General features: G+C 44.0%; 1 protein-coding gene across 3 annotated transcripts in view; it reads right to left on the bottom strand.

Moving 5' to 3' along the window:
* The window catches only part of LOC127008748 (tRNA-dihydrouridine(16/17) synthase [NAD(P)(+)]-like), a 112487-nt gene that overhangs the window by 2485 nt on the left and 88324 nt on the right, over window positions 1-21678 (bottom strand). For all 3 annotated transcript variants that reach the window (XM_050881105.1, XM_050881106.1, XM_050881107.1), the window contains exons 4-7: window positions 19668-19827; window positions 17643-17838; window positions 1288-1536; window positions 509-841 (exon numbers count right to left, since the gene is read on the bottom strand). In XM_050881105.1, coding sequence (XP_050737062.1) covers window positions 509-841; window positions 1288-1536; window positions 17643-17838; window positions 19668-19827 — 938 coding nt within the window. The remainder of the gene's footprint in view (window positions 1-508; window positions 842-1287; window positions 1537-17642; window positions 17839-19667; window positions 19828-21678) is intronic.

Genomic DNA, 21678 nt, shown 5'->3' with positions numbered 1-21678 from the left:
GGGAGAGGAAGGACGGGGCGGGGAAGGATGAACCGAGCTGGCCACAAAGAGGGAAGGAGGTCGGAGCTAATTTGCGTCAGGCTCGGGTCTCAGGGCGCAAGGGAAGGTTATTTGAATCCGAAGAATACAATGGCCGGGGTTGTTTTTGCCCCCGCGGCGGAGAAGAGAGCGAGTGTGAGGGAGAGAGAGGGGAGGACAGAAGACGTGGATTCTGACGCCGTGGGAAAAGAGATCTCGCACACGTGTTGAGAGACAGGAAAAAAAGGATAGGAAGAAAAAGAGAAAAAGGAAAGGAAAAGTGATCTAGATATTTATTGTCTTTTTCTTACGAGCTAATCTTATTCAATTTGTTCTCCTCCTCCTCCTCCTCCTCCTCCTACTACTACTACTACTACTACTACTACTACTACTACTACTACAGCTGCTACTATTACTACTACCATTATAACTATTACTACTACTACTACTACTACTACTACTACTACTACTACATAAAAGAATCACTAACCTCCCATCCTTCGCCTCCTCCTCCTTCTCCTCCTCCGCCCTCTGCCGCTCTTCCTCCAACTGTCGCTGTCGCTGGATCACGAGAGCTCGTTGCTGACTCTCCTGCACCTTCTTCAAATGCTCCTCGGGGGGAATGCGAACGTAGGGCTGACACAACCACGGGGGCATTGGGAGCTGGGCCTGATCGCTCCCAGGGTCGGGTTCCCAGGGTCGCTCTCCCCGGTGGTAGGGTGACATGCGTTCCCGAAGGTCCTCAACAACGCGTATCATGTCTTCGGCGCGCGAGGTCTTGGAGAGTCGGTAGCGAATGTCGAAGTTCTCAGGCATGCAGAGGCTGTGAAATGGAGGAGGGGGAGGAGGAGGAGTGAGATGAAGATGAGTTTGTAGAGGAGGAGGAGAGGAGGAGTGAGATGAAGAGGTAGTGGAGGAGGAGGAGGAGGAGGAAAGGAGGAAGGTGAAGATGAAGATGAGGTAGAGGAGGAGGAGGAGGAGGAGGAGCAGGATGATTAGAGGTTGTGAAGAAGGAGAAAGAGAAGAAGCAAGATGAAAGTAGAGGAGAAGGAGGAGATGGAGAAAGAGGAGGAGGAAGAGGAGGAGGAAGAAGATACAGAGATCGATAAAGCAAATTCCAAAGACAGAGAGACAGATAGATAGATAGACAATCACACAAACAGACAAAAACAAACAGAAAAACACACAAAAACACACCCACACCCTCAACCCAACCCCCCCAAGCAACCCCACCCTCAACCACCACCACCAACGACAACAACCTCTTACCAATGATGCAGGAGTTTAAACAGGTGGCCCCGAGCGTAACTAGTCGGACAGGGGTGCTCGAGGGCCAGGTTCAGGTACTCGAGGGACACCTGCCACACGGGGGGATGTTTGCCGGAGTAGAGGGCGGGGTTGTGCAAGTTCCCCTCCGCGCTCATCACCCCGTCAGCCCCTGTAGCCGCCAGACACCTATCCACGTCAGCGAGATATTGGATGTTCCCGTTGGCCAGGACTGGGATGTTGACGGCCTCTCTGGAATGGATGTAGAGATGTTGAGATGTTGCTTGTGATGTTACGGTGTTGGTTATGGTGGTGGTGGTTGTGGTGGTTAGTTGGTTGTGGTTGTGATTGTGAGTTGTTTTAGTTTGTACTGGAAGGGAGGAAAGGAAAAAAGGGGAGAGGAGAGGAAGGGAAAAATAAAAAAAATGAGCGTTGGTGCGTGTGTGTGTGTGTTAGACTGTCCATCACTCAAATCGCAGTTTTCAAGTTTTCTTTTCCTTTATTTTTTATTCATTTGTATTGTTTGTTTGTGCGTGTCTGTCTGTCTGTCTGTCCATCACTCAAACTGTGGTACAAGAGTTGATCAATTTTCCTTTATATTTTCATTTATTTATATTTTTCTTTAGCTGTCTATACTTATACCTATCCATTTAGGTTTATGTTGATTTATTTCCTAGTCTCTTTAATCTATATGCATTTCCTTAAGCTGTTTGTTTTGTCTTTTTTATTATCTGTATTTTTCTCTGTCTGTCTGTTTCCCATTTCCTCCAGTACCTAGGCGTCACGGTAGGTACAATTTGTCTGTCTGGGTCTTATCTCTGTCTGTTTGTCTGTCTCCCATTCTCTCCAGTACCCCGGCGTCACGGTAGGTACAAATTGTCTGTCTGGCTCTTATCTCTGTCTGTCTGTCTGTCTCAATTTCCCTCCAGTACCCCGGCGTCAAGGTAGGTACAAATTGTCTGTCTGGGTCTTATCTGTCTGGCTGTCCGTCCCACCCCTCCAATACCCCGGCCCCAGGTAGGTACAATTTAAAGGTGAGAAACCGTCCAGGAGCTCAATCAGGCTTCTTTCACCTTTGATCCCGGTAACTGATCCTCTGAAGCGAGCAGCGAGTGGGTGGCGGATCAGCATCCAATCCTCTCCCTCGGACGCGCGGAAATGCGATTCTCTTCATGAAAAGGAATCAGATCTTTTAAATAATCCAGAATCGCTTCTTTTGGGTGATTCTCTTCTCGCTGCTGGAGGATATTGGGCTAAGTCAAACACTGGGAACACACACACACACACACACACGAACGAACGAACGAAGCCTCTTTTGTGAGTCGAGGCGCGTCGTGGTGAAGCTCCGAAGCGTCTCACTCCCGGGTTCGAATGAGAAAAGAGGTCAACCCGTGAAGCCAATGACCGCTCTCTCTCTCTCTCTCTCTCTCTCTCTCTCTCTCTTATTTAATTATCCTTCTCTCTAGAGTGCCGCAAAGAATCGTGACACAGTTCTCTAAAATTTGAACCTTCGAGACAAAGAAAAAAAAGTCACGCCATTTAAATTTGAGTCACTTCACGGAAAGGCCTTAACATCGACACCTCTTTTTATACCTGACATCTTTATCGAGTTTTTTTCCTTTATTTTTAGGTGGTAATACTGTATCACTCCCTCCTTCATTTCCCTTCTCTTCACCCTCTTCTTCTTCCTCTCCTCATCAACTTCCCTTCCTCAGTACCCAGACACCTATTTTTTCCTCTTCACCGTCTTCTTCTTCTTCTTCTTCCCCTAATCAACTTCCCTTCCTCAGTACCCAGACACCTGTTTTTACACCTGACATATTTATCGAGCTTTTTTCCTTTATTTTTTTTAGGTGGCAATACTGTGTCACTCCCTCCTCCTCCTCCTTCCTCTTCATCCTCTTTAACTTCCCTCCCTCAGTACCTAGACACCTATTTTTATACCTGACATCTTTATCGAATGTCTTTCCTTCCCGACGACCCCACCAAGTCACGGACAGTCGCGGCCTCCTCCAGGGGACCCATATATTCCGTGATCGTTGTGAATAAACACGATATGAATTCGTGCCTGACCTTCCTTCCCCTGGCATGTTTATAAATGTCCCTGGTGAATAGTAATGTCCGGGGGCTGGCTGCCAAGAAAGGAAGAAAGGAAGGAAGGAAGGAGGATACATACGTTACCCTTTACCTCTGCAGACACCTGGCGGCCGAGAGTAATGACCTACACTGCACCAAGACGCGCCTGACTCCTGTTATCTGCCAGTGAGAGATTCGTTTTGAGTGGCATCCAAGTTTTGTGTCTCTTTTCCTACTGTTTCTTTCGTCTTGTGCGCGTGAAAATAGTTTAGTGTTACCGGGACTTCAACTGCTTAGACGCCTGTGAGATTCGTTTTGAGTGGCATCCAAGTTTTGTGTCTCTTTTCCTACTGTTTCCTTCGTCTTGTGCGCGTGAAAATAGTTTAGTGTTGCCGGGACTTCAACTGCTTAGACGCCTGTGAGATTCGTATTGAGAGGCCTCCAAGTTTTGTGTCTCTCTTCCTACTGTTTCTTTCGTCTTGTGCGCGTGAAAATGCTTGAGTGTTGCCGGGACATCAACTGCTTAGACGCCTGTGAGATTCGTATTGAGAGGCATCCAAGTTTTGTGTCTCTTTTCCTACTGTTTCTTTCGTCTTGTGCGCGTGAAAATGGTTTAGTGTTGCCGGGACATCAACTGCTTTGACGCCTGTGAGATTCGTATTGAGAGGCATCCAAGTTTTGTGTCTCTTTTCCTACTGTTTCTTTCGTCTTGTGCGCGTGAAAATGCTTGAGTGTTGCCGGGACTTCAACTGCTTAGACGCCTGTGAGATTCGTATTGAGAGGCCTCCAAGTTTTGTGTCTCTTTTCCTACTGTTTCCTTCGTCTTGTGCGCGTGAAAATGCTTGAGTGTTGCCGGGACATCAACTGCTTAGACGCCTGTGAGATTCGTATTGAGAGGCATCCAAGTTTTGTGTCTCTTTTCCTACTGTTTCTTTCGTCTTGTGCGCGTGAAACTGGTTTAGTGTTGCCGGGACATCAACTGCTTAGACGCCTGTGAGATTCGTATTGAGAGGCCTCCAAGTTTTGTGTCTCTCTTCCTACTGTTTCCTTCGTCTTGTGCGCGTGAAAATGCTTGAGTGTTGCCGGGACTTCAACTGCTTAGACGCCTGTGAGATTCGTATTGAGAGGCCTCCAAGTTTTGTGTCTCTCTTCCTACTGTTTCCTTCGTCTTGTGCGCGTGAAAATGGTTTAGTGTTGCCGGGACTTCAACTGCTTAGACGCCTGTGAGATTCGTATTGAGAGGCCTCCAAGTTTTGTGTCTCTTTTCCGACTGTTTCTTTCGTCTTGTGCGCGTGAAACTGGTTTAGTGTTGCCGGGACCTCAACTGCTTAGACGCCTGTGAGATTCGTATTGAGAGGCCTCCAAGTTTTGTGTCTCTTTTCCTACTGTTTCCTTCGTCTTGTGCGCGTGAAAATGGTTTAGTGTTGCCGGGACATCAACTGCTTTGACGCCTGTGAGATTCGTATTGAGAGGCATCCAAGTTTTGTGTCTCTTTTCCTACTGTTTCTTTCGTCTTGTGCGCGTGAAACTGGTTTAGTGTTGCCGGGACATCAACTGCTTTGACGCCTGTGAGATTCGTATTGCGAGGCCTCCAAGTTTTGTGTCTCTCTTCCTACTGTTTCTTTCGTCTTGTGCGCATGAAAATGGTTTAGTGTTGCCGAGACTTCAACTGCTTAGACTCCTGTTATCTGCCTGTGAGATTCGTTTTGAGAGGCCTCCAAGTTTTGTGTCTCTTTTCCTACCGTTTCCTTCGTCTTGAGAAGGTGAAAATGCTTGAGTGTTGCCGAGACATCAACTGCTTAAACTCCTGTTATCTACCAGTGAGATTCGTATTGAGAGGCCTCCAAGTTTAGTCTTTGCTACTGTTTCCTTCGTTTGAGCGCAAGAAAATGGTTTGAGTGTCTTTATAGAAGCATCCAACTATTGATTTCTTTGCTTCCGTTTCCTTCTTCCTCTTAACGAGTGAAAATGTAGAGGTTTTGTTCAGATGCATCCAACTATTGATTGTTTTTTAGTACAGTTCATTTCTTTCTTAACAGGTGAACATGAATTGAGTGTTTTCTTATAAGCATCCAACTTTTGTCAACCGTTTCCTTCTTCCTCTTTAACGAGTGAAAATGTAGAGAGGTTTTGTTTAGATGCATCCAATTATTGTCTTTAGTACAGTTTCTTTCTTTCTCAACGGGTAAAGATGAATTAAGTGTTTTCTTATAAGCATCCAAGTTTTGTCTACAGTTTCCTTCTTCCTCTTTAACGAGTGAAAATGTAGAGAGGTTTTGTTTAGATGTATCCAACTATTCATTGTTTTTTAGTACAGTTCATTTCTTTCTTAACAGGTGAACATGAATTGAGTGTTTTCTTATAAGCATCCAACTTTTGTCTACCGTTTCCTTCTTCCTCTTTAACGAGTGAAAATGTAGAGAGGTTTTGTTTAAATGCATCCAGTTATTGTCTTTAGTACAGTTTCTTTCTTTCTCAACAGGTAAAGATGAACTGAGTGTTTTCTTATAAGCATCCAAGTTTTGTCTACCGTTTCCTTCTTCCTCTTTAACAAGTGAAAATGTAGAGGTTTTGTTCAGATGCATCCAACTATTCATTGTTTTTTAGTACAGTTCATTTCTTTCTCAACAGGTGAACATGAATTGAGTATTTTCTTATAAGCATCCAACTTTTGTCTACCGTTTCCTTCTTCCTCTTTAACGAGTGAAAATGTAGAGAGGTTTTGTTTAGATGCATCCAGTTATTGTCTTTAGCACAGTTTCTTTCTTTCTCAACGGGTAAAGATGAATTAAGTGTTTTCTTATAAGCATCCAACTTTTGTCTACCGTTTCCTTCTTCCTCTTTGACGAGTGAAAATGTAGAGAGATTTTGTTTAGATGCATCCAACTATTCATTGTTTTTTAGTACAGTTCATTTCTTTCTTAACAGGTGAACATGAATTGAGTGTTTTCTTATAAGCATCCAACTTTTGTCTTGTTCCTATAGTTTCCTTCTTTCTCTTTTTCTCTGAGTGTTCGTGGGTCCTCAACTGCCCAGACTCGTGTTATCTGACAGTCTCAAAAAATTCGTTTTGAGAAGCATCCAACTTTTGCCTCTCTTTCCTATCGTTCTCTTTCCTTCGTGTTCGTGGGACCTCAACTGCCCACATGTAGCCCTTCTGATATCAACGGAAAGGGACATATTTCCAGAAACTCCTCCATCCAAGTCCTGTATTTTTGCCTCCGCGTCTCTTCCTTCCCGGCGAGTGACAATGCTTCGGGTGTTTGTGAGAATCCAACTGTCCAACTGTCAGCCGCTAAACCCTCGCCTCACGCCCCGGCCTCCGCGACCCGTTTTCCACGCCGCCCAGGCCCCCCAATTTGCACCTGCTCTGACGGGATGCAGATTCACGCCTCGCTCAGCTGTCAAAACAATTCCAGCCCCAAATGAACCCACCGCCATTCCAGCTGCAGCAAGAAGAAGTACCGAGCGCCTGAGTGCCTCCATAAAACACTGGAAACTGAGGCTTAAGTTCTCGTGACAAAGTATTCAGTACCTCCTTTGTCACGAGTCCTGCAAGAAAGTCTCAACAACTGCAATGATCTACGGCCTCAGACTGCAAAAGGGAAACGTGCTCCGCTAAATCTGCCGCCTGTATACCCGAGCAAGCCAGGCCACCACCCGCAGCCCATGGACCCAAGCGCTGCAGAGGCGGGCTTGTGGCCAGGGAAATTCTATTATATCTGACCCGAGCCGCGGAAGGAAGCGCCGTGTAAAGGAAAACTTTTCATACAAAGATACTAATTGCCTTCTGTTGTGTGGGGCGAGGCTGGGAAGGGGAAGGGAGGGGTTAGGGGGTCAGGGGGCCCTCCACCTCGCCGGCCGGTACGTGATATGAGGGAAACATTTTTTAAACCGGCGTGAGCTTCGTGTTCACCCTTTTTCCGAGTCGCTGAGACCTCGCCGCTGCAGCCACTATGCACCGGGAACGTGACCTCACCTGACCTGACCCGACATGACCTGAGCTGACCTAACTTCACCTAACCTAACCTAACCTTACCCTAACATCCATTCCACCTCTTAACCTATGACAGTGTGGTGTATATGTGTGCGTGTGTGTGTGTATGTGAGAGCGATATACTTACACACACACACACACACACACACACACACACACACACACACATATACAGACAAGCTACTGCGTCCCCTAAAAAAGTGTTAAGAGAGGCTTTCATCTTCAATCTAAAACGAAACACAGTTCAGCAGCGTGTCAACAGGGGCCGCAGGGGGAGAGGGAGAGAGAAAAGAGGAAGAGAGAGAGAGAGATTGAGAGGAGGGAGAGGGAAGAGGGGAGAGAGGGAAGAGGAAAAAAGCCTGGAGGTTATGATGGTGGTGTTGGTGGTGATGGTGGAGTTGAAGGTGGAAGTAGTAATAGTAGAAGTGATGGTGTTGGTGGTAGTGGAGGTGGTGGTGGTGTTGAAGAAGGTATTTTTAGTGGTAGTGATGGTGGTGATGACGGTTTTGGAGATTGCAGTGGCAGTAGCAGCAATGGTGGTGGTGGTGGTAGTGGTGGTGGTGGTGGACTTGATGGTGGTGATGACGGTTTTGGAGATTGCAGTGGCAGTAGCAGCAATGGTGGTGGTGGTGGTGGTGGTGGTGGTAATGGTGGTGGTGGTGGTGGTGGTGGTGGTGGGGACAGCTCGCATGCCCCACACCTATAAACCTCAGCGGCATTACAACGAGCAGACGCAGACACACGCCACGAAATGTTACAACTCTCATTCGGCGACCCTGAATATTCATCACGGAGACTGTTCTTGTATACTCTCTCTCTCTCTCTCTCTCTCTCTCTCTCTCTCTCTCTCTCTCTCTCTCCCTTTTCCTCTCCTTTCCTTTCCCTCTTCTTCTTCCTCGCCCTCTTCTTCTTCCTCTCCCTCTTCTTCGTCCTTTCTTTTCCCTCTTCTTCTCCCTCTTCTTCCCTCTCTTCCTCTCCCTTACCGATCTCTTCCTCCTTTAGACCTATGACAGTTCAGTGTGTGTGTACGTGTGTGTGTGCGTGTGTATGTGACAGCGGTAGACTTAAACACACACAGAAACACACACACAAGATACAACGGCCCTTCTCCCTCTCCTCCTCCTCTCTCTCTCTCTCCCTCTCCCCCTCTCTCCCTTCCGACACGAGCACATCAACACTCACACAGCTGCAGCAAGTTAGCAACACCCAGGAGAGAGGAAACTGTGCCACGATGGGTTGGTTAGTCAGGCGTTGCAGGCGAAGGGAAACAGTGCACCCTCCCTCCTGGCTCCCTTGCTAACCAAAGGAGGAATGAGGCGAGGAGCGAGACGAGGAAGCAGGCCAGAGGAGAACGCGTGATCCCAGTAGTGGAAGAAGCAGAGGAAAGGGCAAAGAGTGAAGCTGGTAATGAGGACCCAAATAGAATACGTGAAAAAAAGGACAAGAAATGAGAAGAAACATGCAAGGAAAGAAAGAGGAGATCCCAGGTAGAGCATGTGGGGGAAATGGTAAAGAATAAAGCGAGAAATGAATAGAGTAACCCCATGTAAAGAACGCTAGATAATAGACATAAGACGAGGAAATGGTCAAGAGGAGAAAGAGAAAGCCCAAGAGTAGAGCTAAAGGAAGAAAGGGCAAGGACTGAAGCTAGAGATGAAGACGAGAAGAGAAGTTAGGAGTCAAGCGAGGACCCAAGCAATGCACGATGGACAGAGGACGAGGGAAACAGGCGAAGGAGAGAGAGAGAACCCAGATACAAGACGTGGGATAAAGGGCGAAGAAGTAGACGAAGAGAAAAGAGAGATAGGACCCAAGAAGACCACGTTGAATTGAAGAACAAGGAAAGAGACGAAGAAATGAGAACGAGAGAGCAGAAAGAAGAAGAAGAGAGCGAGAACCCAAGTAGAAGACATGAGATAAAGGGCGAAGAAGTAGACGAAGAGAAAGAAAGACAGGACCCAAGACGACCACGTTGAATTGAAGAACAAGGAAAGAGACGAAGAAATGAGAACGAGAGAGCAGAAAGAAGAAGGATAGAGCGAGAACCCAAGTAGAAGACATGAGATAAAGGGCGAAAAAGTAGACGAAGAGAAAGAAAGATACGACCCAAGAAGAACACGTTGAATTGAAGAACAAGGAAAGAGACGAAGAAATGAGAACGAGAGAGCAGAAAGAAGAAGGAGAGAGCGAGAACCCAAGTAGAAGACATGAGATAAAGGGCGAAAAAGTAGACGAAGAGAAAGAAAGATAGGACCCAAGAAGACCACGTAGAATTGAAGAACAGGGAAACAGACGAAGGAAAGAGAACGAGAGAGCAGGAACCCAATCGAACCAGAGAAGACAAAACGCAAGAACACAAGAAAACGAAGACAAAGACAACCCAAAAGAGGAAGAAGAAAGACCCCTCGAATCAAAGAACAAGAAAACAGGTGAAGAAAAGAGAGCGAGAAAGCAAAATCACAAATCGGACAAGACAAAACGCAAGAAAAACAACACAAAGACAATCCAAAAGCCACCAAGAGGACCCGAAAAGACCACTAGCACTAAAGACCAAGAAAACAGACGAAGAAAAGACCGCAAGAACCCACTCGGACAAGACCAAACGCGAGACCAACGAAAGAGACGCCCCGAAGACAAGTCCCATAAGCCACATGAAGACCCAGGTAGGAGTATACGGTGCGCGCGTCCAGCTCGAACTAACTAACGACGGTCTTGGGAGAACACGAGGTGGGTAATGAGGGTATTAGTGGGAAATGCGATGCGTCCCCTCCAGACGGCGGGGATTGTGGGTAATTAGCCTGTTCTAGTGATATGTGGCTGACAGGAGGAGGAGGAGGAGGAGGAGGAGGGAAGGAGGAGGTGGAGGTGCAGGAGGAGAAAGAGTAGAGAGAAAGAAACGAGAAAAAGAGTAGAGGCATCAGAAACAGGAGAAAAAGAAGAGATTGAGGTGAAGGAGGAGGAGGAGGAAGAAGAGAAGGAGGAAAATGGAAATGCGAAAAAATATGAACAACAAGATACGATAGAAGAGGAAGAGGAGAAAGAGGAGGAAGAGGAAGAGAAGAAGGATAAAAAGAAAGAACAGGAGGAGGATACGAAGAAAGGAACAGCAAAACCAAAAGAAGAAGGAAGAAGAGAAAGACAAAGTAAAGGAAGAAAAAGAGGAAGAAGAGAAGGAGGAAACGAAGGAAGGAACAGCAGAACCAAAAGAAAAAGAAATAAGAAAAAAGAGGAAAACAAAGTAAAGGACAAGGAGGACGAAGTAAAGGAAGAAGAAGAAGAGGAGGAGGAGGAGGAGGAGGAGGAGGAGGTAAGATGAAAGCGCCGTTAAGGGGTCGACGAAGCCTTTTGACGAGAGAAAAATCGAGACGGGCCTGAATATGACTAATTGACCTGCGGGGGAAGAAAGTGAGGCCAGTAACGCGGCGCTGCGGGCATACTGGCGCCGAGATGATGATGATGATGATGATGGCAGTAATAGCAGTAATGAAAAGAAAAGGAGAAGGAGGAGGAGGAAGAGGAGGAGGAAGAGGGTGAAGAATATAAATAGGAAGAATAATAAGAAAAGAATAGCAAATGATGATGATGATGATGGTAGTAGTAGTAGTAGTAGTAGTAGTAGTAGTAGTAAAACAAGAACAGAAATAACACAAAGAAAACAAGAATAACATCAACAACAACACTAACAAGAGAAAGCCGAAACACAAGAAAACAACAACAAAACAACAAAACAAAACAAACAAACAAAGTAACAAAACAACTCAAAACAAAGCACAAAAGAGGCAGTACCAGGAACACACACACACACACACACACACACACACACACACACACGTTCCCTTCCTCCCTCAACAAAGACTCCCAGATAAATCTTTCTAACACGAACTCAACCAGGTAAAAAAAAAACACCTGTCCATCTATCTATCTCTCTACCTGTGTTAATTATGGACGTGAGAAAGTGAGAGTGAAAGTGAAAGTCTGAAGCACAACACCTGGAGGTAAATATTCAGCGGTAATCCCTCACAGGTAACCTCAAGGTGAATATTCATAAGCGCTCAGGTAACCCTCGCGCTCACCTGAAGTTCTTAGCTGCGGAGTTTTGGGAAGCGAGTGTTTGGTTCGACATAATGGATGACTGAGAAGAAATATGTTTGCGAGGGAGGACTTCGCGGAAAAGGAAAGGCGAGGAGAGGGGAGCTTGACTTACTTTTTCAATACTCTTTTAAGTTAGGCGTTTTAGGTGATGGGTTTCAACTGTTGTTAGGCGTTTTAGGTGATGGGTTTTAAGTATTCGCACTCTATTTTAGCTTTCCGTGAATGTATATAGATTAAAATATCAGATTAAAAGAGGAAATTAAAGGCGAGGAGAGGGGAGCTTGACTTACTTTTTCAATACCCTTTTAAGTTAGGCGTTTTAGGTGATGGGTTTCAACTGTTCGCACTCTATTTTAGCTTTCCGTGAATGTATATAGATTAAAATATGTATAGATTAAAAGAGGAAAGGAAAGGCGAGGAGAGGGGAGCTTGACTTACTTTTTCAATACCCTTTTAAGTTAGGCGTTTTAGGTGATGGGTTTTAAGTATTCGCACTCTATTTTAGCTTTCCGTGAATGTATATAGATTAAAATATCAGATTAAAAGAGGAAATTAAAGGCGAGGAGAGGGGAGACTAACTTACTTTTTCAATACCCTTTTAAGTTAGGCGTTTTAGGTGATGGGTTTTAAGTATTCGCACTCTATTTTAGCTTTCCGTGAATGTATATAGATTAAAATATGTATAGATTAAGAGAAAGTATAGATTCAACATATGTATAGGTTAAAAATATGTATAAATCAAAATATGCATAGATTAAAAATGTATAGATTAAAATATGTATAGATTAAACATATGTATAGATTAAAAATAAGCATAAATTAATATATGTATAGATTAAAATATGTATAGATTAAAAAAGTACAGATTAGACATGCATAGATTAAAAATAAGCATAGATTAAAATATGTATAAGTAAAATATGTATCAAAAAAATAGGCTATACACACTATACATATACGGGCTCTATAACATATAATCAATTCCCTTTTCCAAATAAGTTCTACGTAATAACTCCTAAGTTCTTGTACTCTATATTCCGCTTTCGAGGGTATAATTCAAGGTAAGAAGAAACGCTATGCACTCTACGGTCTTTATCCAGAAGTTTTTAGTAACATATTATAACAATTTTTACTTTTTTTTTCCCCTTTCGAGAGTATATCTAAGTTAAGAAGAAACGCTATGCACTCTGCGGTCTTTATCCAGAAGTTTTTAGTAACATATTATAACAATTTTTACTTTTTTTCCCCCCTTTCGAGAGTATATCTAAGGTAAGAAGAAACGCTATGCACTCTACGGTCTTTATCCAGATGTTTTTAGTAATATATTTCAACTATTTTTACTTTTTTTTTTACCCTTTCGAATATCTATACAGGCTAAGAAGACGAGCCACTCACACTACGGTTTCGATATCGAGGTTTTTAGTAATGAATTTTAACTATTTTTACTCTTCTTCTATCCTTCCGAAAATTTATATAGCCTAAGAAGACGAGCTACTCACACTACGGTTTTGATATCACGGTTTTTAGAAATGAATTTTAACTATTTTTACTCTTCTTCTATCCTTCCGAAAATTTTTATAGCCTAAGAAGACGAGCTACTCACACTACGGTTTTGATATCATGGTTTTTAGAAATGTATTTTAACTATTTTTACTCTTCTTCTATCCTTCCGAAAATTTATATAGCCTAAGAAGACGAGCTACTCACACTACGGTTTTGATATCACGGTTTTTAGTAATGAATTTTAACTATTTTTACTCTTCTTCTATCCTTCCGAAAATTTATATAGCCTAAGAAGACGAGCTACTCACACTACGGTTTTGATATCACGGTTTTTAGTAATGAATTTTAACTATTTTTACTCTTCTTCTATCCTTCCGAAAATTTATATAGCCTAAGAAGACGAGCTACTCACACTACGGTTTTGATATCACGGTTTTTAGAAATGTATTTTAACTATTTTTACTCTTCTTCTATCCTTCCGAAAATTTTTATAGCCTAAGAAGACGAGCTACTCACACTACGGTTTTGATATCACGGTTTTTAGAAATGAATTTTAACTATTTTTACTCTTCTTCTATCCTTCCGAAAATTTATATAGGCTAAGGAGACGAGCTACTCACACTACGGTCTTGATATCGAGGTTTTTAGTAATATATTTCAACTATTCTTACTCTTTTTTTTACCCTTCCGAAAATTTATATAAGTTAAGGAGACGAACTACTCACATTACGGTCTTGATATTGAGTTTTTAGTAATATATTTTAACTATTCTTACTCTTTTTTTACCCTTCCGAAAATTTATATAAGTTAAGGAGACGAACCACTCACACTACGGTTTCGATATCAAGGTTTTTAGTAATATATTTTAACTATTCTTACTCTTTTTTCACCCTTCCGAAAATATGTATCAGTTAAGAAAGCGAACTACTCACATTACGGTCTTGATATCAAGGTTTTTAGTAATATATTTTAACTATTCTTACTCTTTTTTCACCCTTCCGAAAATATGTATCAGTTAAGAAAGCGAACTACTCACATTACGGTCTTGATATCAAGGTTTTTAGTAATATATTTTAACTATTCTTACTCTTTTTTCACCCTTCCGAAAATATGTATCAGTTAAGAAAGCGAACTACTCACATTACGGTCTTGATATCGAGGTTTTTAGTAATATATTTGAACTATTCTTAACTCTTTTTTTACCCTTCCAGGAATATGTATCAGCTAAGAAAGCGAGCTACTTATACTACGATCTCTAAACACATATAACAAGTCTTTTAAACCAACGATTCGCACTCTGGTCACGCTATCAGAGCAAAACATCCCTTCTCACACATGCCTACTATATTTTAACCTTCCGACAACAAGTATAGGCTGAGAATAGAAACTGCAAACACTTCCTTCTCAATAAACACATAAATAAGTCTTTTAAACTAACGATTCGCACTCTGGTCACGCTATCAGTGCAAAACATCCCTTCTCACACATGCCTACTATATTTTAACCTTCCGACAACAAGTATAGGCTGAGAATAGAAACTGCTAACACTACCTTCTCAATAAACACATAAATAAGTCTTTTAAACTAACGATTCGCACTCTGGTTACGCTATCAGAGCAAAACATCCCTTCTCACACATGCCTACTATATTTTAACCTTCCGAAAACAAGTATAGGTTGGTAGAGAAGCTGCTAACACTACCTTCTCAATAAACACATAAATAAGTCTTTTAAACTAACGATTCGCACTCTGGTTACGCTATCAGAGCAAAACATCCCTTCTTACACATGCCTACTCAATTTTGCCCTTCCAAAAATATGCGAGGAAAAGTTAGCTAAATCGCGCTTTCAATAAACATATAAACAAGTCTTTTAAGCCAACGATTCGCACTCTGGTCACGCTATCAGGACAAAACAACCCTTCTTACACACGCAGACGAGGCACAGCTAGGAAGGAACTCACGCTAAGCCGACGCCAGACAAGCCAAGTAGCGATTCAGGCAGCCTTCAACCTTTCCCTCACACACGCATCGAGACAAAAATAGCGGGAAACTCACGGTAACCGGACCTCAGCCCAACAAAGCAGCGTATCAGGCAGTCAGTAGCGGCCCCCGACCCTTCCCTCTCTCACACACACACGCGGACGAGACTCAGCTACCGGGGAACTCACGGTAACCCGACCCAAGCAGAGTAGCAAGGCAAGGTAGTCAGTAGCAGCCCTCGACCCTTCCTTCCTCTTACACGGCATGGATCTCACGGCAGGGATCTCACGGCAACCCGACGCCAGCCAAGCAAGGTAGCATTTTAGGGAGTCGGTAGCACCCTCCACCTTCCCTCCCCGGCATTTTTCTCGTTCGTAGCTCGCGTTCACGGGCCCTCGTCAATACTCACGGCGCGCCATTTACTTTTGAAGGCTTTTCCGAGATTTTCGTGAGCAAACAGAAAGCTTAGGAGGGGGATTCATTGGGATTCAGAAGGCATAGCGGGAACCTAACGGCCGCTCTCCACGGACTGATGTGAAGATGGATAGAGATGGATGTGGAGGTACAGAAAGAGGGATAGATAGTTGAATATGGATAGCTTAAGAACGTCGGGGGAAATACATAGAGATAGATAGCTGCACAGATGGATAGGTAAGAGATAAGATAGATAAGGGGAAGTAAAGAGACATATAGATGTGGATAGTTTGAGAACGTTAGAGGAAGAAACAAAAGACGCAGTGAGTTACAGAGATGAATTCGGTACGTAAGGAAAGAGATTAGAGAAGGAGAGAGATAAAGGACAGTACAGGTAAAGTTGAGGAGCATATACTAAAGCTAAACATGACTGACGAGGTCGGGATTCGAACTAAGGCTCACCAATTCACAGCTAAGCATACTAACCAACCACTCCACCAGTTTAGCCCACCTCGTTCCATCTCTAGCGTAAGAAAGAGAAGCCTTTAATCACATCCAGAAGACTCCACCAGGCTCAAAAGGACAAGACTTGAGGCAAAGGCAGCTCTCGTCACCCTCACAAGCGAGTATCACACCCTCAAGGCTCCACTAGACTCGTAAGGAGAAGAGAGCACGCAAAGGCACCTCTTGTCTTCGCCCTCACAAGCTCCCTTAAGAGTATGACAGCCTTAAGGTTTTGCTGCCTCCCCGCTAGTCGCCCTGTCAACACTATGGATCCCTTTATCCCTCGCTGAGCACCTGGAGAGTCGTGTTTTGTCGCCTGTTTCTCTCCTCGTCCTTGTGAAGTCACGGATTGGACCCAGGAGGAAAAAGAGACAGTGAAGGAGAGCATGAAAGCAAGGAGTGTCTTTGTGTGTGTGTGAGATAAGTAAACGGAGAGATACTAAAAAAACGTATAGAGGGAAATAAAAGAAATGAAGTATGAGTAAGGACTGTCGTTTTGTTTGTGAGAGAAGTAGATGGATAGATACACATATATACACAGACAGACAAAAGGAAGTAGAGAAATATATAGACTGAAAGACGGATAGAGATAGAAGTAACTTAGGTGAGGGGAAAAAAACGCATCTGAGCATAATATAAGAACAAGGACTGTCATTTTGTGTGTGTGAGGAGGGATAAATGTAAGAGAGAGGAAAGATATGAGCAAAATATAGAAGAAAACAAAGGGAAGGACTATTGTTTTTGTGAGATATAAATAACAGACATAGAAAAACACAGATAGAAGGAAATAAAGATAAACAAAGGAGCAAGGACTACAGATTTACGTGAGATTAACAGATACAGATAGATAAAACAGAAGAAAATAACGAAAACCATGAAAGAGAAGAAAATAACGAAAACCATATAGATCGAAATAGATACATAGATCGTTATAAATCCCAACGTAATAGTCAATGGTACAAACGACTTTATTTATTTGTTAGATTTATTTTTATTTCCCGTATTTGTTCCAGGCCGCGCACCGCCGCCGGCATATTCACAACAGCAGTCTCGCCCGTGTTCCCGTGCGCCGCGTGTGTCAAAAGTTCTGCACTCGGCGAGGTTTATAAACACGAGTTAGTTGGTCTGGCTATCCGGGTTTATGAGTCCAGTTTATTTTATTTTTTCCCTTTTTTTGTGTGCGTGTTATGAGTAGAATATCCAGCGCTTAATATTTTTTCTGTTGTTTTATAGTGACTAGTTATTAATGAAGTACACATGAATGAACAGACACAGAGACAGACACACAAGCAGAAACTTACTTTTTCATTATTTATTTATTTATTTATTTATTTTTTTTTTTTTAGTGTATGTGTTACGAGTAGATATTTGACGCTGGTTAGTAATTGTCTGTTGTGTTATAGTGTGTAGTTATTAATATAAGTACACACGAATGAATAGACACAGACAGACAGACAAACACAGGCAGAAACACACACACACACACACACACACACACACACACACACACACACACAAAAAAAAAAAAAAAAAAAAAAAAAAGACAGACAGACAGATAGCTAGGCAGACACACATATACACATTCTGATTTCCTGAAAGACAGAATAAACATCACCCATTCACACAAAGCAGAAACACAAACACTTAGCCAAACAGCCATACCAGAAACAAACACACCCGCCCACATAAACACAAATATAAACAATTGGGCATAAACAAACACAAACAAACAAACATAGCATACAACCTAACCACAAATCCACACAAACACACACACACACAAGCACTTACTTCGCCGCCTTGATATGTGGCCACGAGGCGAGTCCTGTGAGCGGTCCCTTCTGTTCTCTCGTCCGCCCGTGCACCGTCAGTAGGGAAGCGCCGGCCCCCTCCAGCATCTTGGCGTACTCCACCGTGCGCTCCAGGTCCTCAAACACGCGAATCTTGGCAGTGACAGCTACGTCCACTTCGGTTGAGGCGCGGTGGACTGTGTTGGGATAGAGAAGGGGATGGTGGGGAGGGAATGGAAGGGAGGGAATGGGAGGGAGAGATTGATAGGGAAGGGATGGTAGGGAGGGATTGGAAGGGAGGGAATGGGAGGGAGGGATTGATAGGGAAGGGATGGTAGGGAGGGATTGGAAGGGAGGGAATGGGAGGGAGAGATTGATAGGGAAGGGATGGTAGGGAGGGATTGGAAGGGAGGGAATGGGAGGGAGGGATTGATAGGGAAGGGATGGTAGGGAGGGAATGGAAGGGAGGGAATGGGAGGGAGATTGATAGGGAAGGGATGGTAGGGGGGGATTGGAAGGGAGGGAATGGGAAGAGAGGGATTGATAGGGAAGGGATGGTAGGGAGGGATTGATAGGGAAGGGATGGTAGGGAGGGATTGATAGGGAAGGGATGGTAGGGAGGGAATGGAAGGGAGGGAATGGGAGGGAGGGATTGATAGGGAAGGGATGGTAGGGAGGGAATGGAAGGGAGGGATTGATAGGGAAGGGATTGATAGGGAAGGGAATGGTTGGGTGAGATTTAGAAGAGTTTGCCATTAGCTTTTTCATTTCTCTCCTCGTTCGTCTTAAATTTACACTTTCTACTTTCAATCCTAGGCTTTTTTTGTTCTTCTTCCACATCTTTCTACTTTCTCTCTTCCTTTATCAACAATTTCTAGTCTTATACTTTCTCCTATTTGTTACTCTTCCTCCTCTTCCTCTTTCATTCTACTTTCTTCTTTCTCTCCTCATTCATCTTAAATTTCCAGTCATTCTCTCTACCTTCTCTCAATTCTAGGCTTCTTTTTCTTCTTCCTCTTCTTCCTATTTCTCTTACACTCACTCCTCTAACATTTACTTTTCCTACCCCTCTTCCTCCTCCTCCTCCTCCTCCTCTTCTTTATCTCCCCTCTCCTCCACACCCTATTCTCTCCCCTTCTCCTCCTCCTATTCCCCCTTTCCTCTCTCTTCCTTCTCCTACACCTGTTTCTCCCTATTCTTCCACCTCCTCTTCCACCTATCCCCCCTATTCTTCCTCCTACTCTTCCTATTTTCACCTATTCCTCCTCCTCCTCCTCCTCCTCCTCCTTCTCCTTCTGCTGTTGTTTGTTCTTCCTTTGTGTTCCTTTGTGTTCCTTCTCCCATTTCTCCCTTTTTGCAGCAATAATGACAAGGAGAATACATGCAAGTTTTAATATTTCAAAATGGCGCGGGACCATTAGCCACGGAAGGTCAGTGAACTCGTGGCATGACACACTGAAAGCAATAAAAACAAGGAAAAAAACTAACGCCCTATACGAGTAAACACTTCTCTCTCTCTCTCTCTCTCTCTCTCTCTCTGTCTCTGTCTCTCTCTCTCTCTCTCTCTCTCTCTCTCTCTCTGTCTCTGTCTCTCTTTTCTTTTTCTCTTTTCTCCTATTCTTTTTTAGGAGTTCTTTTTCCTCTTTCTCCTTTTGCATTGCCTTTCCCTATTCCTCAACTCTTCCTTCTCTTTCTCCCTCTCTCTTTCTTCGTTTTTCCCCTCTTTCTCTTCTTCCATCTCCTTTTTCTACCCCTCTCCCTCCTTTGCTTTATCTTCCTTCCACTCTCTCTCTCTCTCCCTCTCACTCCTACTAATACTCCACTCCCACTCCCGCTCTTCCCAGCATCTCCCACTCCTACTCTCACTTTCCCCTCACTTCTCCACTCCCCTTCCTCTTTCCAGCATCCTATCACTCCCTTCCTACTCCATTTCCAGCATCCACCACTCCCAAACTCTCCTCAGAATCCCCTACGCCCTCTCCACTCTCCCCAGCATCCTCTTCACCCTCTCCCTCTCCCCACTCACTCATGGTCCGCACCAGGTCCCACTCGTCCTGCAGGAAGGCTCCGTAGTGGCCCCTCCGCGCGATGGCCTGCGGGCAGCCAAGGTTGAGGTCCACGCCGTCACAGTGCGGGGCCGCCAGCTGGCACGCCGCCACGAAGGTGTCCGGGTCGTTGGCGCAAAACTGTGGACCAGAGTAACGCCATAAATCTGTCTGCTTGCCCGCCGCCGCTGCTTCTGCCTCTGCTGCCGCTGGTGACTCCTCCTCAGACTTCGACTTTGCCTCCTCCTCTTCCTCCTCATTCTCATCCTCTTTCGTCTTCTCCCTTTTCTCCTTCTTCTCATCGTTCTCCTTCTCCTTCTCTTCCTTCTCCTCCTTCTTTTCCTTCTCCCTCTCCTCCTTTTTCTTCTTCTCCTTCTCTTTTTCCTCCTCCTCCTTCTCATCTCATGCACCTTCCCTTCCCAGCACAAGAACAAGAAGAACAAGAAGGAAAAGAACAAGTGTAACAAGAAAAACAAGGACAAAACCAGGAGGAACAAAAACAAAAAAACAAAAACAACAGGAAAAAGAGACGAGAGAAATTTAATAAACAACTCACTCCGGTTTTATTTCCTTTCATTCGCGTCGTAATTACAAAGTTTACGAGACATCAAGTGAAACAACGGGGAAATTTAAGGTATCGCTGTAGTACGTTATTTCCCTCCCCGACGTGTGTTACTGCGGGAATGGCGGACGAGAGAGGAAAGTTAAATTACGGGAGTCCAAACTTTATATCCCTCTTCCTATTTGCTTCCTCTTAACGTCTTAACTGCATGAGAAAAGAAGGACAGGCTGTGAAGTGGAAGGAGAAAATAAATGATAAAGGTAACGTCCTATTTGCTTCCTCTGAACGTCTTTACTGCAGTGAGAAAAGAAGCGACAGGCTGTGAAGTTTAGGAAAGAGAAAACTCAACTGTCTTCTAGAAATGAAAGATAACTTCCTATTTGCTTCCTCAACGTCTTTACTGCAGTGAGAAAAGAAGCGACAGGCTGTGAAGTTTAGGAAAGAGAAAACTCAACTGTCTTCTAGAAATGATACAGATAACTTCCTATTTGCTTCCTCAACGTCTTTACTGCAGTGAGAAAAGAAGCGACAGGCTGTGAAGTTTAGGAAAGAGAAAACTCAACTGTCTTCTAGTCTTGCAGTAATTAACCAACTTCACGAGACGAGCGGATAAGAAACTGAACTGAACGAAACAATATGAAAACAGGATAGCTAACTCCTTTCTCTCTTCCATTTTTTCATCTCTACTGCAGTGAAATTGCTGTCTCTTCCCTTCTCTCCTCCTAACGTCTCTGCAGTGACAACAGTGGCGGGGCGCGACAACTTAAAGAGTCCCAACTTTGCGTCTCTTCTTTTCTCTCTCGCCGTAATTAACCAACTTCACGAGGCAGCGAGATAATGAAGGCGAGAAACGGCAAAGGTAACAACAGCTCTCTCGTTCTTTCTCTATTTACGCCTCTGCTGCAGTGAAAGTGAAGGTGGTGACAGTGCTATACTTTCCCTTTCTAATTTATTTCTATTTTCTTTTTCTTTTCTATTGTTTCTTTCCTTTCCTTTCCTTTCCTTCAATAGTCTCGCCTTTCTAGCTGTGTCTATTAATTTCCTTTTTTTCTTGTCCTTCCCTTTCCTTCCTTTTCATTTCATTCCTTTTCCCTTCCCTGTGCTATCCTATCCTTCCTTTCCCTTCCCTTCCCTTGCCGTCCCATCTCATCCAATCCCATCCTTTCCCTTCCCTTCCCTTGCCTTCCTTTTCCTACCTTATCCTTACCTTCCCATCCCTTCCCTTCCCTTCCCTTCCCATCCTTTCCCTTCCCTTCCCTTGCCTTCCTTTTCCTACCTTATCCTTACCTTCCCATCCCTTCCCTTCCCTTCCCATCCCTTCCCTTCCCTTCCCATCCCTTCCCTATCCTATCCTTCCCTCTCCTCTCCTCTCCTCTCCTTCAATAGAACAGCCTCATCTTCCCCTCCTTCCCCTCTCAAAACATATCATT

This window comes from Eriocheir sinensis, chromosome 38 (assembly GCF_024679095.1).
Source record: "Eriocheir sinensis breed Jianghai 21 chromosome 38, ASM2467909v1, whole genome shotgun sequence".
NCBI classification, from domain to species: Eukaryota; Metazoa; Arthropoda; class Malacostraca; order Decapoda; family Varunidae; genus Eriocheir; species Eriocheir sinensis.
Note: the sequence above shows the minus strand (reverse complement) of the source record. Positions and strands in the feature narration are given on the sequence as shown.